The sequence below is a fragment of the Chrysochloris asiatica genome, unplaced genomic scaffold, assembly GCF_000296735.1.
Source record: "Chrysochloris asiatica unplaced genomic scaffold, ChrAsi1.0 scaffold00059, whole genome shotgun sequence".
Taxonomy (NCBI): Eukaryota; Metazoa; Chordata; class Mammalia; order Afrosoricida; family Chrysochloridae; genus Chrysochloris; species Chrysochloris asiatica.
In genome coordinates, this window is record NW_006408577.1 from 870,364 (window position 1) to 884,809 (window position 14,446).

General features: G+C 35.6%; 1 protein-coding gene across 2 annotated transcripts in view; it reads right to left on the reverse strand.

Annotated features, from left to right (window-relative positions):
• LOC102823969 (pre-mRNA-splicing factor CWC22 homolog) overlaps positions 1-14,446 on the reverse strand; it is a 71,583-nt gene that overhangs the window by 31,283 nt on the left and 25,854 nt on the right. The window contains exons 5-12 of one of the 2 annotated variants that reach the window (XM_006864005.1): positions 11,718-11,960; positions 11,321-11,449; positions 7,870-8,038; positions 7,449-7,502; positions 6,042-6,177; positions 5,744-5,950; positions 5,595-5,657; positions 1,421-1,528 (exon numbers count right to left, since the gene is read on the reverse strand). In XM_006864005.1, the coding sequence (XP_006864067.1) occupies positions 1,421-1,528; positions 5,595-5,657; positions 5,744-5,950; positions 6,042-6,177; positions 7,449-7,502; positions 7,870-8,038; positions 11,321-11,449; positions 11,718-11,960 (1,109 nt within the window). The remainder of the gene's footprint in view (positions 1-1,420; positions 1,529-5,594; positions 5,658-5,743; positions 5,951-6,041; positions 6,178-7,448; positions 7,503-7,869; positions 8,039-11,320; positions 11,450-11,717; positions 11,961-14,446) is intronic. The other variant, XM_006864006.1, reaches the window with a different exon arrangement.

Below are 14,446 nucleotides of genomic sequence, written 5' to 3' on the forward strand. Positions count from 1 at the left end.
CCTGGGGGGTACGGGGAGCAGGATTGCAGGGTATACCCTTTGGTTGGTTGATGATGCATGGAAGGGATTGTAACCATGGCAATGAGATGATATACGATAGAATGAATGTAAAATTAATGTTCTCACATGTAAACTATCACATAATTCACAATAAAACATTTAAGAAAAAAAATGTAATACAAGAATAGTTATAAGATATTTGAAATACAAGCATTAAATTAGTTTTTATAAACATTATAGAAGAGTTATTATACTCTGAGAACTAAAATACATATGACCAAAAAAAGAAACACATACTTTTAATGTTTTCAAACATGCAGCACAAATATTATCAAGGAGAATTCTGCATTTATTTTTTTTGTGAAATAATGTAATCAAAGATCAAGATGAAGAAAATCAGGCCTGCTTCTGTACATACATAGCTTTGGTCCTCCCTACTCTATTTTCCCATAATGAATAGCAAATAGTCATTCTCATCTGTTACCCTTTTGCTATAATATCTTAAATCACATGTAGCCAACACAGATGTTACCTTTTTCATGGTTTATAATATAATCAAGGTGTGCTGGCATGGTGCTGCAGGACAATCACTGGACTGCTAACCACAAACCCACCAGTTGCTCCTTAGAAACCCTACACAGGGTTGCTATGAGTCAGAACTGCCTCAATGACAATTAACAACAATATAATCAAAAGCATAAAAGGCCAAATTAAAATCAAGATGATGCTAAAAATTAATTCTATTTAATACTTTAAAAAGGAGCTGTAGTTCTCAAACTTGACAATACCAATTTTTTGAATTACAAAATTCTTTGTTTTGGAGGGCAATCTTGTAACCTGTAGCATGTTTAATAGGATCTTTTACCTACTAGATACCAGTAGTATCCACCTTCAGTTGGAAGAATCAAAGAATCCCTTTTTCTGTTGTTGTTAAGTGTCATCAAGTCAATTCCGACCCACAGCGACCCTGTATAGGCTTCTAAGGAGCAGCTGGTGAGCTTGAACCACCGACCTTACAGTTCAAATGACTCTGCAGTCTGGCTCATTAACCCACAGTGCCACACCAGGACTCCAAAGTAGCTGCCAAATGCCAGGGGAAGAGAGACATAAAATATCCCTCTGTTGAACATCAGAATTAGAGTATTTTATAATATAAAGATATACTATCAGGAGAGAACAGTCCCTGAAGAAGGATATCATGTTTGGTAAAGTGGAGGGTCAGAAAAAATTAGGAAAACCCCCAACTAGATGGATTGGTATAGTGGCAGCAGCAATTAGCTCAAATCTAGCAACAGCTGTGAGACTGGCACAGGACCGGGCAGTGTTTTGTTCTGTTGTTTATAGGGTCACTATGAGTTGGGACTGACTCAATGGTATCTAATAATAACAACAACAGCAATATTATTTGAATAAGATGAACCTTCACCTTCCTCATCTTCACCCTCTTCATCCTCTTCTTCCTCTTCCTCGTCACTACTTCCAGCATCCTGATCTGTGTTTGAGTCACTGTCTCCTTCATCAAGAATTTCTACACAAACAAAGCAAGTTTGGGGTAAAATTAGTCGGTTATACACAATCACAGAACCACAATAATAATACTTTATCATACAAAAGACGATCATCACATAGGCCTCATGTTATTTCCTCAGGGATCAGAAAGCATTACAACTGATTTAACTAGAGAGCTGCATGTCTCATTCTTCTGACAGATAAAAATGAAACAAAGAAGTGATAAGAAGAACAAAGAAAAAAGAGACACAGGCTTTCCAAAAGGGAAGAATACTGGAAAAATAAATGAGAAACAAGAATTAGCATATTGGAGTCAAAATACTATCATTTTATCATAATTAGAATCTACTATAAAAAACTGACTAAGTATAAAAAACAACAATTTAGCTTAAGAATGTACTTCAAAATACAAAGAAGAGAGGACAGATATAATTGCATGCACTTATGGTTTTCTTTTAAATAAGTAATGAGATTTTTATTTAGATGTATACCTATTAAACTGAACATTGCAATCAATCCAAAGTCTTTTCATATGTAAATAAAACTAAAGTTTAAACATCTTTTAGAATTTGGTAAGATGAGCATTTTTATTGAATGATCTCTTCTCAAAATAAATCTCACCTTTAGAAATTGATGAAAATAAGTGATATAAGCAAGGGATACAGAAGATCAGTCATATTAGTAATGAATTTTATTAGTAACGAATATAATTTTATTAGTAATAAACATAATTTTATTCATCAAATTCATGAACTAAAATTATATTTTGCACTATAGTGTAATAATTTCATAAACCTGGCCAACAGTTTACTTTTGTATTTCTATTATAATCACAGAACTTTTAATAGAAAGTTTTAGGGGTCAATTAATTTGGAGGAAAAAACTCTGATTTCTTTCACGTTAACCTAAGCAGCATAAATCAGATGCCACACAAAATATTTAATGTTAGAAAAAACTTGATTCCATGATGAACAGATTATTGTACAAAAAGACAGACTTGTCTTTCAGCTTTTATCTGATAACATACATCTATCTCTTCAAGGCTATTTCTAACAAATGGGACTTCAAGAAGCAATGTGTAATGTCTAATTTATCAGTATACATATAGCTTAGACTTTTAAAAGAGGAAGCTATTTAGTATTCACTAGTAGGAAGAAAGGCACCCCTGCTGTTTTCCCAAATGCTCTCAGACCCAAAACACAAGTACACCTGAGTCACTCTAAGGTGCTAATTACCAAAGCTGTGTCACTTCCTGCTGCGGCCATATTTTTATGCCTGCTTTAGAAAAACATTTTATGAAAGAATGAAGGTCAAAGGAATTTTCTAATCATTTACATCATCCTCTCATCTTTCCACTTTAGAATCTACTTATTGGAATCACTGATAAAATGGCAATTGGATTTTATTAACTGACTGAATAAAGAGGTGGTTTTCAAGTATGGTCTATGAACTCCTGAGGTGAGGTGAGGTGATCTCTATTTTCATAATACCAAGGCATTACTGACAGTTTCACGGTGCTGACAGTTACAATAGTGGCTACAATTACTGCAACTCTAGCACCAAACTACACTCAGAGTCATCGCAGTTTTTACTGCCTCAGTCTTAACAGTCTTACAGAAAATGGCTAGCTTCATTTAAAAATGTCCCTGGTGAAGAAGTAAAACCTTATTAATTTTATTTAGTTGAGGCCGTTGAGACTGCCTTCTGAGTGATACAATATGAAGTTCATATATAGCACTTCGGTTAAATGTGATTAGATATATGATGGCAATAGTCATTTTAAGGATAAGCATTTGTGTGATGAATTAGCTGTATTCTAAATTTTTACTTGAAAGACAGACTAACAAACTGGTAAGTATTTTGCAGCATTTTCTCAAATATAAACTAACTGAGCCTGTCACTTCTAGAAAACAACTAGCAGTATTTGCTACCTTGATAAAACTAAAGTTCTCAAGAGAAAATCGTAGTTTTTGAAAAACTTATATTCATCAATGGTAGCTTGATAGTTTCTCAATATTTAAGATGTCTCTGAGGAGACTTAATCAAAGACTTAACAAATACATTTTGTGACTGCCTAATGACATGCCAACATTTAGAAGGTACATATTACCTCAATGAATCAGTTATTTCCAAATGACCAATGTAACATGTTACAGAATCATACATGGATAAAAGATCTATTCCAGGAGACAGACCAAAAAATTTCATGCAACAGAATATGAAAAGTTTACTGATAGTGTTTCAGATTCCAATAGAATTATTCCTTAAGAAACTATCATTTGTTGGCTACTGCTATCGTATCCACAGAGGATTGTTACCAAGACCACCCTTCCCTCTCTGTATATACCAAAATCTGTAGATGTCCAAGTCTCTTTATAAAATGGTGGGTGTACTATTTGCATATAATCTATGTACAACCTCCACGATACTTTAAATCACCTCTAGACTACTTATCATAACTGTTGTAGTTGTTATGTGCTGTGGAGTCGGTTCCGACTCATAGCGACCCTGTACAGGGTTTCTGAGGCTGTAATCTTTACGGGAGCAGAAAGCCTCATCTTTCTTCCACAGAACAGCTGGTAGTTTTGAACTGCCGACCACTGAGATTAGCAGCCAGATTCGTAACAATGTAAAGCTATAGCATTTCAGACTTCCTCTCAGTCTTTTATTTTTTAGGAGACTTCTCCCCACCACCAAGAAGATGTACATAACACAAGCAGTGAATGAATAAGACAGAAGTTGAAAAATGTTCAGACAAGTGCTAGAGAACGACTAAGGATACAAGAAGTGGCAGGAGCTTACAGCAGAGTGTGACTGTTGTTGTTGTGTGACTACACACCTCTTTATTCATGTGAATTCAGCAGCGCTCTCAGCATGTGGCAAACTCAAATTTTACTTTCTGGAATCCAACCCTCAATCCGTAAGTATTTTCAGTCCACAGTGGGTATAATCTGAGTATACAGAACTGGAGTATATGAGGGCCAACTGTACATAATTACCTGAAAGAGCTATTAAAATACTCCTACTCCTCCCTTTTCCAACCACCTATCTGTATAATGCTAAATTCTTTCAAACACTGCAATCAAAACTACTATTTATATACATATATCTATAGAGATATAGAGACTATAGAAAAAGAGGTCAGTAAGAAAACAAGCCAAAAGAGTTCTCAATGTTTGGAAACTAAATTATGACAAAAAAGGAACATGGTCAGTTGCAGTGAAATATGCCCTAGGAAATTAGCAAATCTGTAGGATGATACAGGTAGAAATGAAGACCTTCTTACACTTTTACTTTCAAAGCCAACAGTCCACTCCTAAGCACAACTGAAGTATAGAGTCCAGGCAATAAGTAAAATTCTCAGGTATAATCATAACTCAAGGGAAACATATCAATAATATTACTATAACAAGAGCCCTGAATATTAGATTGCCAAAGAAAAACGACACAAATGTGAAAATAATAATAGCCATCACTGTCTAAACATTAAATCTGGTAATACAAAGAACTTCCTTGTAAAAAGCAAGTACCTTGGCTCCTGGTCACTTGGCTAGTAATGGCAAAGATAAACTACAAGTCAAAGTCTAACCAAAGTTAGTGCTTACCAAATATTAATGATGTACAAATGATAAACAATAGATACCAATTTATTATTAGACACCAATAGGATATCTAGCACTGTAACTAACGTTATTAAAAGAAAAGAGAAATAGTTACTATCATGTTTCTAAGAAATAATAAAGCAGAGCATTTAATTGAATATGAAAGTCCGTGGCAAAGACCGTCAGTGGCAGAGAAGTTAATAACAGGCTAGAGTAAAGTATGAATGTTTCTTAAGAAGAGTGAGACTTGAAGGTTGCAGATCATTTAAATTCAAGTGGAAAGAGACAGTAAGATAAACTATTCAGAAAGATGTAACACCATGGGTGAGCATTAGAAAGTAAAACAATGCACAGGAAGCAGTGAAGAGAAAAAGTTTTTTCCTGTGGGGATCAATGATCTATACAAATTTCCTTTCAATCAGTGTTCATGTAGCTATTTAAACTGCTTCAATTTATGTAAAATAATTAAAGCATTCCACATACCCTTTTTAATGGTCTTGTATTTCTCTTCATTCTCCATAAAATTAGGATCCATCTTGAAGACATCTTAAAAAATAGAGAAAACGTTAAGTCTATTTTCTACTTTTACATTTGTTGGTACCCCACTCCCCCAGCCCTGTTCCAGGACTGACTGAGAACATCTTCTGGGTTATAGTCGTCCTCCAGAGGAAGCATATGGGTAAACTGATCATCCTCTTCCACTAGGTCAAGTCCTTCTAGGATAACAGGGTGATCCTTGAATCCATCCTTCCGTACTGCAAACATTACTTCAATCATATACTGAACTCTTTTGTCAATTTCAGACTCATGGAGAATGTTCCGAAGGCGTTCAAATATAGCTAAAGTTAAACAGAAATAAAAAATTTAAAAAGTAGTAAATATAATAATATGCAAATAAAAGTTCAATATCAAAGCGAGGAATACACTTACCATTAATACCTCTTGGTGATACTTCTGTTAATTTGAGACCACATTCCTTGAGAAAACCAATAGCTACTTCCACACTATCATCTGTAGGTCTTTCCAGGAGCAAAGTGAGCATCTCTAAACATAAAACTTCATGTGCCTTGAGTAAAATGCAGTCATGTGAAAGTGAGAAAATACTTTTAGACATATTCATTTAACATTGACAATAATCTTTAAATGTAGTAAATCTATACATGCAATACTACTGCATAAATGATGATCAAAGATTATGTACATAAGCAATATTCCAAATATGGAATATAATTTTTCTTTTACTTTCATTATCCATCTGTTAGCGATTTCTAGGTGATGATTCCAAAATCTTAATTTGCTGTATGAGATCAAATAATTTAACTTGTCCTCAGAAGAAACAGTCTTATATGTCCTATACAGGAAATGCCAGTTAACTTTAAAATATAATTTAAAAACTTATGTAACAGTTTTTGATTAGATTATTTTCCCCTAAAGTCTTCTCGTGTAGTTGCAAGATTCAAGTGTATAGAATACCAGGTATTTATCAGTTTAGATTGAATGGGAAAGGAAAAATTCAGAAAAAGATGCTGGGAATGGCTGTATAACTTGAAGAATATAATCAATGTCCTTGCACTGATTATATGAAGAAATTATACATGCAGTATTGCTGTTGCTGTTAAGTGCTGTGGAGTCAGTTCCGACTCATTGCAACCCTGTACAGGGTAACTGAAGAGTGGCTGGTGAGCTTGAACAGTTGACCTTAAGGCTCAAACCAATCTTGCAGTCATGCATTAACCCGCAGTACTACACCAGGACTCCACATGCAGTATTATAATATACACGCATGCTAATTATTCAACTGGTGTATTCTCAACAACAAAAAAAGGTAAAGTTATAAAAAAGCAAAACACATTGCATTCTTTGAAAGAATTACTTTGTGAGCAAATAATCATGTGCCATATTAAGAGTTTAGATCAATTTGATACAGTACCTAAAAGTGTTCTGGTTCCTCTTAATATATAAGAATATTAAATGCATTTATTACAGTTGGAATGAAAATAACTTTCAAGATGGTGGTGGTGGCTGTGTGTCAATGAGCTGGTTCTGACTCACAGCAACCCTGTATAGGGTTTCCAAGGCTGTAATCAGTACAGGTGCAGAAAGCCTCATCTTTCTCCCAAGTAGAAGCTGGTGGATTCAAACTGCTGGCCTTAAGATTAGCAGTCCAAAACTGAACCAACTAAGCTACCAGGGTTCCTTACCATCCATACTTACCTCAAAAACAAACAAACAAAAAAGCCAAAACAAACTCAAAAAGAGACATGTTACTGAAGTGGCACTGAACCTGGTCTAATGCCACTGAGTATATAGGACTAAGTGTTGAAGGTAACTACTTACCACATTTTGGTTAATAAGATGGGCCACAAATTTTGAAGCAGTCAGACAAAGTTGCTAAAAGTCAAGACAGAGAGAGTTAATCTATAAACTAAAACCAATTTTTACTACCTATAGAACCTGTAGCCTACTAGCATGTTCTATTTGAAATATGTAATGCATAGAGCTAATTTCTATGAAAGTTATAAGATAAAAACTACTACTCAGGAAAGTGTGCCATTTCTGGCTAAACAGTTAAAATTCTACAGTTAGAGACATCACATCTTGTGACTGTGTATATTCAGTAAACAACCCAAGGAAGTTCTTATTAAGTATGTAGTTTTAAAAGAAACTTTCTTCTGTAGAATTCAACATTGCTTACTATTATTAATACTGTTTTGTCAGTCTGTCCCTTCACAATAGTCTACACAAGCCCATTATATACCTTATCATTTCTTCGATAGCCTTTTCGAAAATTAAGAATTAACCTCTTGAGGATTAATTCTCCAATTTGTGGAAATTTGGAGTTGATTATTGCCACCAGTGCTGCATAAACATGAGTGAAGATTGGAGAAGCACTTTGTGCCTGCAGAACAGATCTGGAAAGCAGTCCTCTGTTTGTAAAAGGGAAAAAATGAGACAAAACAATGACCGAGTTAATTAGAAGAAAAAAGTAAACTCATTTAAAATGGCAGCAATATTACCAAAAATAAAAAGCCCACTGCCATCAAGTCAATTCCAGCTCACAGCAACCCTATGTAAAATTTCTTGGACTATAAGCCACCAGGAGCAGGTAGTCTCATTGAATTTCTCCTACAGAATGGCTGGTGGACTAGAATAACTGACCTTACTTACAGAGCTGCTCTGTAAATAACCACCAATGCTACATCAGAACTTAACTGTTACTACTTTATGGAGGGGAAATGTTTGTGTCTTACTAATAAACAAATAAACAAACGCTGTTTTTGAGGAAACAACCTGTGCATTTGTAAAACAGATGAAAAGACAGTAAAGGAACTGCAAGAGGGATGTTAAAACAATGAAAAAAATTAGCATCCTGTATCTAACTCATTTGGAAGTGTTCTTATCTGCTACATGCACTTAATAAGGAAGGGAAGAGATACAAAGTAGACTAACTGATGAGTTATCTTTAAAGTGAAATAACAAATACTTAATGGATACAAGATCTCAAACGAGATGGACTGGCACAGTGGCAGCAGCAATAGGTTAAAGCATAGCAACAATTGTGAGGACGGTTCAGGACCGGGCAGTGGTTTGTCCTACTGTGTACAGAGTTACTGAGTAGGCAGCTTGATGGCACCTAACAAGATGCAAGAACAACCGCTTTAGTTACCAGGTTTACGTATGATAACTGAGAGGTTGCCAGTTCAAATCCACTGCCGCTCCCCAGGAGAAAGAACAGGCTTTCTGTTCCCATAGAGAATGAGTATGGTAAGAGGATAATACAGCCTTTTCCTGATTTTGAACCATTCAGTATCCCCTTGTTCTGTTTGAACAAGTGCCTCTATGTATTTTTATCTGAGGGATAATAAAATTGTTCTCTAATCTAAGTTTGACAGTTAACAACTGGAGGCAACTTTATGTTAATATAATTTTTCCTCTAGTCTTGGTTTATCATCATTAAGTACTTTTCATGAATCGTGGATTTATCAAACTTTTTAACGGAATTATGAAAAGCACCTAAGTTGGGAATATTTTTTTTTTTTTAAGTTTAGTCTGCTCTGCTCTAATTTTAACTTAAATTTTATGAACTCTTTTTATAATTACCAATGTTCAATTACAAGACATTGAATTTTTTGAAAATCTAAAATATATCCCTAAAGATATTTAATTGGTTAATAAGAATTGCTGCTGTTGTGGTTAATTACCATCAAGTTGCTTGTGCCTCAAAGCCTGTACAGGGTTCCCCAGGGACAGCTGGTGGGTTGGAACTGCCGACCTTGTAATTCAAACGGACATTGCATTCCAGAGCTTATCCTATAGTGCCACATCAGGACTCTGATTTGTAAGAATAACACCATACTTATTGGCAAATTTTAGGTATGCCAACTCAGTGTAAAGAATTTCCCAAACTTCACGCCAAAGAACACTATTTCAGAGAACCAGTTAAATGGTTAAATCAGTTTTGAATTTTAAAAATTTGTGGAAAAATAAAATTAGAAGATACTGAAATTTTCCCACGAACTTTCTGAAACCCCCTGTAATGGCCTGTAAAAAGCTCATCATGATGCTAGGACATGAAAATGCCTGACATGTCCAGCAACCAACAAATCAGTTAAATTGTATTTCAGAGCTTCCAAAATTTTTTTTCCCTTAAATCAAAGATATTAACAGACACTGAAATGCTTGCTTTCAGTTAGTATACATACTTGCTGAATTAAAATAAAAGTGCTTTCATCTATAGAAAAGAGGTATAAAAAGGCCCATTTCTAATACTCATTACAGGCAGGCCTACATTTCAGAACCATTTTGGAAAATATCACGCATCCTATTCTTGGTGATTTTCAAGGCTAGAAACTCACCATTGCCTCTGGTTGCCTGTTCTGTTTTTATCAACCTTATAGTCACAATTTATGCTGAAGCAGGGGCCTAGAAGACTGATGTATCCAAGGTCATAAAGTCTAGGTTAACAGAATCAGAATATAAATCCATACTTTATAATATGTAATCCTTGGCAACACAAGTATATTTCATGAGAAAGGAACCTCTCCCACAAATACACTACCCTCTTCTTGGAAGCAGAGCTATTAGGGAACTAAGATCAATGATGTACGTTGGTTCAATTATGGCACTGAGGTTTGTAAATTATAACACCTTACACAAATCATGGGAACTCTATCCTTAAGGAAAGTGACTGATTCTTGGTCCATTTTTTTATAACCTTCCGCTCCAACCCCACCCAGCATGTTATACCTTACCTTATAGCCCTAATCAATGTTTTCTGAGATAATGAGTCAGGGTAATGTGAAATGACATGGAAAAAGAACTTTTATTTAGTTTATTTATGCAAAATAAAATAATAAATTGTTGTTGTTAAGTGCTGTCGAGTTCACGTACCAAAAAAAGAAAGAAGAAAAAAACATTTGCCATGCAATCAATTACAGCCTGCTAAGACAGAGTGGAACTGACTCACAGTGCTTACAAGGTTGGAATCTTTTATAGGACCAGACTGCCACAACTTCTTTCCTCAAACTGGCTGGTGGGTTCAAACCTCCAACCTTTAGCTTAGCAGCTGAGCACTTAACCATTATTCACCATGGCTCGAAATAGTATACACACTAGTTTTCCTTCTTAAAATCACAAATTGGTAAAAAATCACAAAAGAAATGTTAAGACATTACCATCTGCTTTTCTTCAACTTAATGATGATAATTTTTTCTCTCACATTCTCATTTACTTTCATTAAGAAGTTCAACTGGTTTGAGGTAGTTCTCACTCATTCCCTGTTTGTATTTCAGTGTGGAGTTGTATGATAAGCACTGGACTGCTAACCGAGAGGTCAGCAGTTCGAACTCACAAGTCATCATTGGAAGACATATAGAGGAATACTGGGAGTTATAACAGACTTGATGGGACTAACAACATTTTTATTATCAATTATCCCTTACAGACTTCGTTCACTTGAAACATTCAGTAAATGTCTGTACAAAATTTATTATATGACACCAATACTTGAAAAGCAAAAGCTCCAAACAATTTCAGGAATGATGTGCAAGTTATATGTCAGTAGCTAATTTTTCTAAGAACTGTATTTTTAAAAAGGATTAACTTTGAAATGAAGTAGCACATTAAATCAATGATTATTGTTCATATAGACAGCATGTTTCTTTGAACCAATATTATGAAATACTGCAAATGAAATCGCTGATGCTTACCTTCCCCTAACTATATTTTCTTGAAGAAGTTCATGAATAATAATCCGTATATTAGAAATATTAACTTTGTTGATAAGACCATTGATGGACTTCTTCAGTGCTTCCCAACTCATCCTCTGGTATGCTAAGCTTTAAAAACATAAAATAAAAAATTAATGACTTAACAGTACATAAAACATAGGTGTGTGTGTAGGGCACAGATTACCCTTCTCAGGTGTTCACCTGCATATGTTAAATGCTATGATTTACAAAGATACTGATGTTAAAAGGAAATAATAATGAAAACTAAAAAGAAATGCAGTATTTGACTTACATCAGAACTGACTTACGATGGAGTTGTGGGAATGAAATCCAATCTTAAAGAGGGGACTACCTACATTTAGTACTATCAACATGCCTGTTTTTATCTGTAATCTGTTCTTGTAGCATCCTGAGTTTTGCAGGAGGAATGTAAGCACCACCAGTACGAGTGAGGAGGGGATCCAGTTCATCTTTCTTCTTCTTTGCAGTATGTTCATCCTGAGCAGAGGAACTCCGGGTTAGGGATGGCTCTGGGCTTCTTCTCCCAGGCGATGGAGATTTCCAGGACCTTTTCCGATCCATCTCTCTTTCTCTGCGTTTTTCTCGGTGGTCCCTACTTCTGTAATGTAAATTTTGGGTTTTTTAATACGGAGCATAGGCAATATAAATACATTCTTGAAATGAACTAGACAAGGAATGAGAGCACAGTGGGTCTACAAATTCAGACTAGGAAAAGTGGCTTGGAATGATGAGGAAGTGCTTCACAGACAAAACAGAACTTAAACAGTCCTAATATGTTTTATAAGGAGCCCTGAGGGCGCAGTAGTTAAGTGTTCAGCTGCTAACCAAAAGGTCAGTGGCTGGAATCCACCAATCACACAGCAAGAGAAAGAGGTAGCAGTTGGCTTCCTTAAAGATTACAGCCTTGGAGATCCTATGGGGCAGTTCTTCTCTAGTCTTTATAGTTGCCATGAGTCAGAATTGACTTGATGGCAATGAGTTTGGGTTGAAGGTTTCACAGGATTCAGGTTGAGGGCAAGTAGGAGAGAGAAGAGCATTTTGCAATGAACAGAAGAACTAACTAGTGAAAAAAAAGCAGTACTGAGACCAGAATGAGTAGTTGTTGGGTACTACATTAAGTCGATTCCAACTCAGTGACCCAACTGGATTTTCTAGGCTGTACAAGGGGATACTGAAAACCTCATGGAAAAATGGAGTTGAAAGAGAATTGCATTTTCCTAGAAAATTTGTGAAGCCCCCTTGTTATCTTTACAAAAGCAGATTTCTAGGTATTTCTCCCATGGAGCCATCACTGAGTAGTTTCATATCACCTATCTTTAGATCAGCAGGTCAGCTTTCAACCATTTGTGCTACCAGGGCTCCTTGTCGTTATGTGCCATCGAGTCGGTTCCGACCCATAGCGACCCTGTATAGGGTTTCCGAGGGTGTTCCTTACAACGAGTAAAATAATCAGGAAACCAAAAAGAAACGTACATTATGGTAGCTGTAAAAATGAGTTGGTATCTGACTTTGAAATCTGAAGACAAACAGGAGATTTAAAGGTGGTTTTTTTGGACTGGAGGTTACTGTCATTCAAAGTTTCTAAGCAGGAGACTGACATTAAAATACCATTTTAAAAGGACAATTGACCTGTGGTGTATATAAAAAAAGTTGAATAAAGGAGAAACCAGAATTTATCTCTAATAAAAAACTTTTCTACAACCTGTTAGTCTGTCAAACGAGGTAGCTTACATGTTGCTAAGATGCTAAAGGTATACCCTATATTCTAAATATAGCAGGGCCACCAATGATCGACAGGTTTCAGCAGAGCCTCCAGACTAAGACTAGGAAGTAGGCTCAGGCTATCTGCTTCAGAAAATTAGTCAATAAAAATCCTGTGGCTCACAACAAAATGCTGTCTGATAGAGGTGCTGGCAGGTGAGGCACCAATTTTGGTGGTGGTGGTGGTGGTGGTGTGCCTCCAAGTAGGTTCTGACTCATAGCAACCATATAGTGTTTCTGAAGCTGTAAATCTTTATAGGCTTATCTGTTGTTTACCTTAATACTTTTAAACTGGGAATAATAGTATCTACTTTTTCCTGTTGCATGCTGTCGAGTCTGAAGCCCCAACCTTACAGTTAGCAGCTCAGTAAATAGCCTACAGAACCAACCAAGAGTATTTAAGAAAATGTCCAAAATACGCAGCACAAGAAGAATATGCACAGGCATCTAATTATTGATGGTATCAGTTGTTCTTATTAAGGTAAACAACAGATAAGCCCAGTTTTGCAGGTTATTTAAAAAATTTAGGATTCTCAAAACAGAAAGTTACAAAATGACAATTTTGTTTAAAGATATCAAAAAAAAAAAACATGCAGAGCTCTAAACTGCAGAGGAACTTACTTAAGCTTCTAGAGGAAGTGTGGTCTGAGGAGCCAGGAGGTAAGTAAAATATGAGACATCAAAGAGAATATAGAACTTGGAGAACAAATAGAACATGGGAGACAAGTTGATGAAATTAGACAATAGGTAAAGACAAACAGGAAACTCGGGAGGAAGCTCATCTCATGAAGCTGACAGAGTTTTAAGATATCTTTAGGAATAAGGGATATGGTTATTAGAGACGTAAATAGAAGTTGGGAAACAGATCATATAGTTCCTTATGAAATACCAAAATACTAGAATTTGTAAGCATCACCAGATTTATTAAAACATACCGTTTTTAACCACTTTGTACAACAGTGGGAAATTTGAATTCTTTCATTATTTTCAATATACAATTCGATATGCCACTGGTTTACGTCTCTTCACTATTCAATTTGATGTGTGTAAGACAATAATATTAGAAACTTATTTCTTAGGTCCCAATGTGGTATGAAAAGTCTGTGCCCAATTACTAACTGACTCCACCTAGCACTTCAATGGAGAAAAGGCCTGGGGATTTGCTTCCTAAGATCTTTACCTGGTGTTAGTTGTTGAGTCAATTGTGACTCACGGTAACCACAACTGCTCCATAAGGTTTTCAAGGCTGTGAGCTTTTGGACCACCACTGGCTTGTGAGTTCCTGTGATGGTGGAAGCTATGTCACTGGTATTATAAATACCA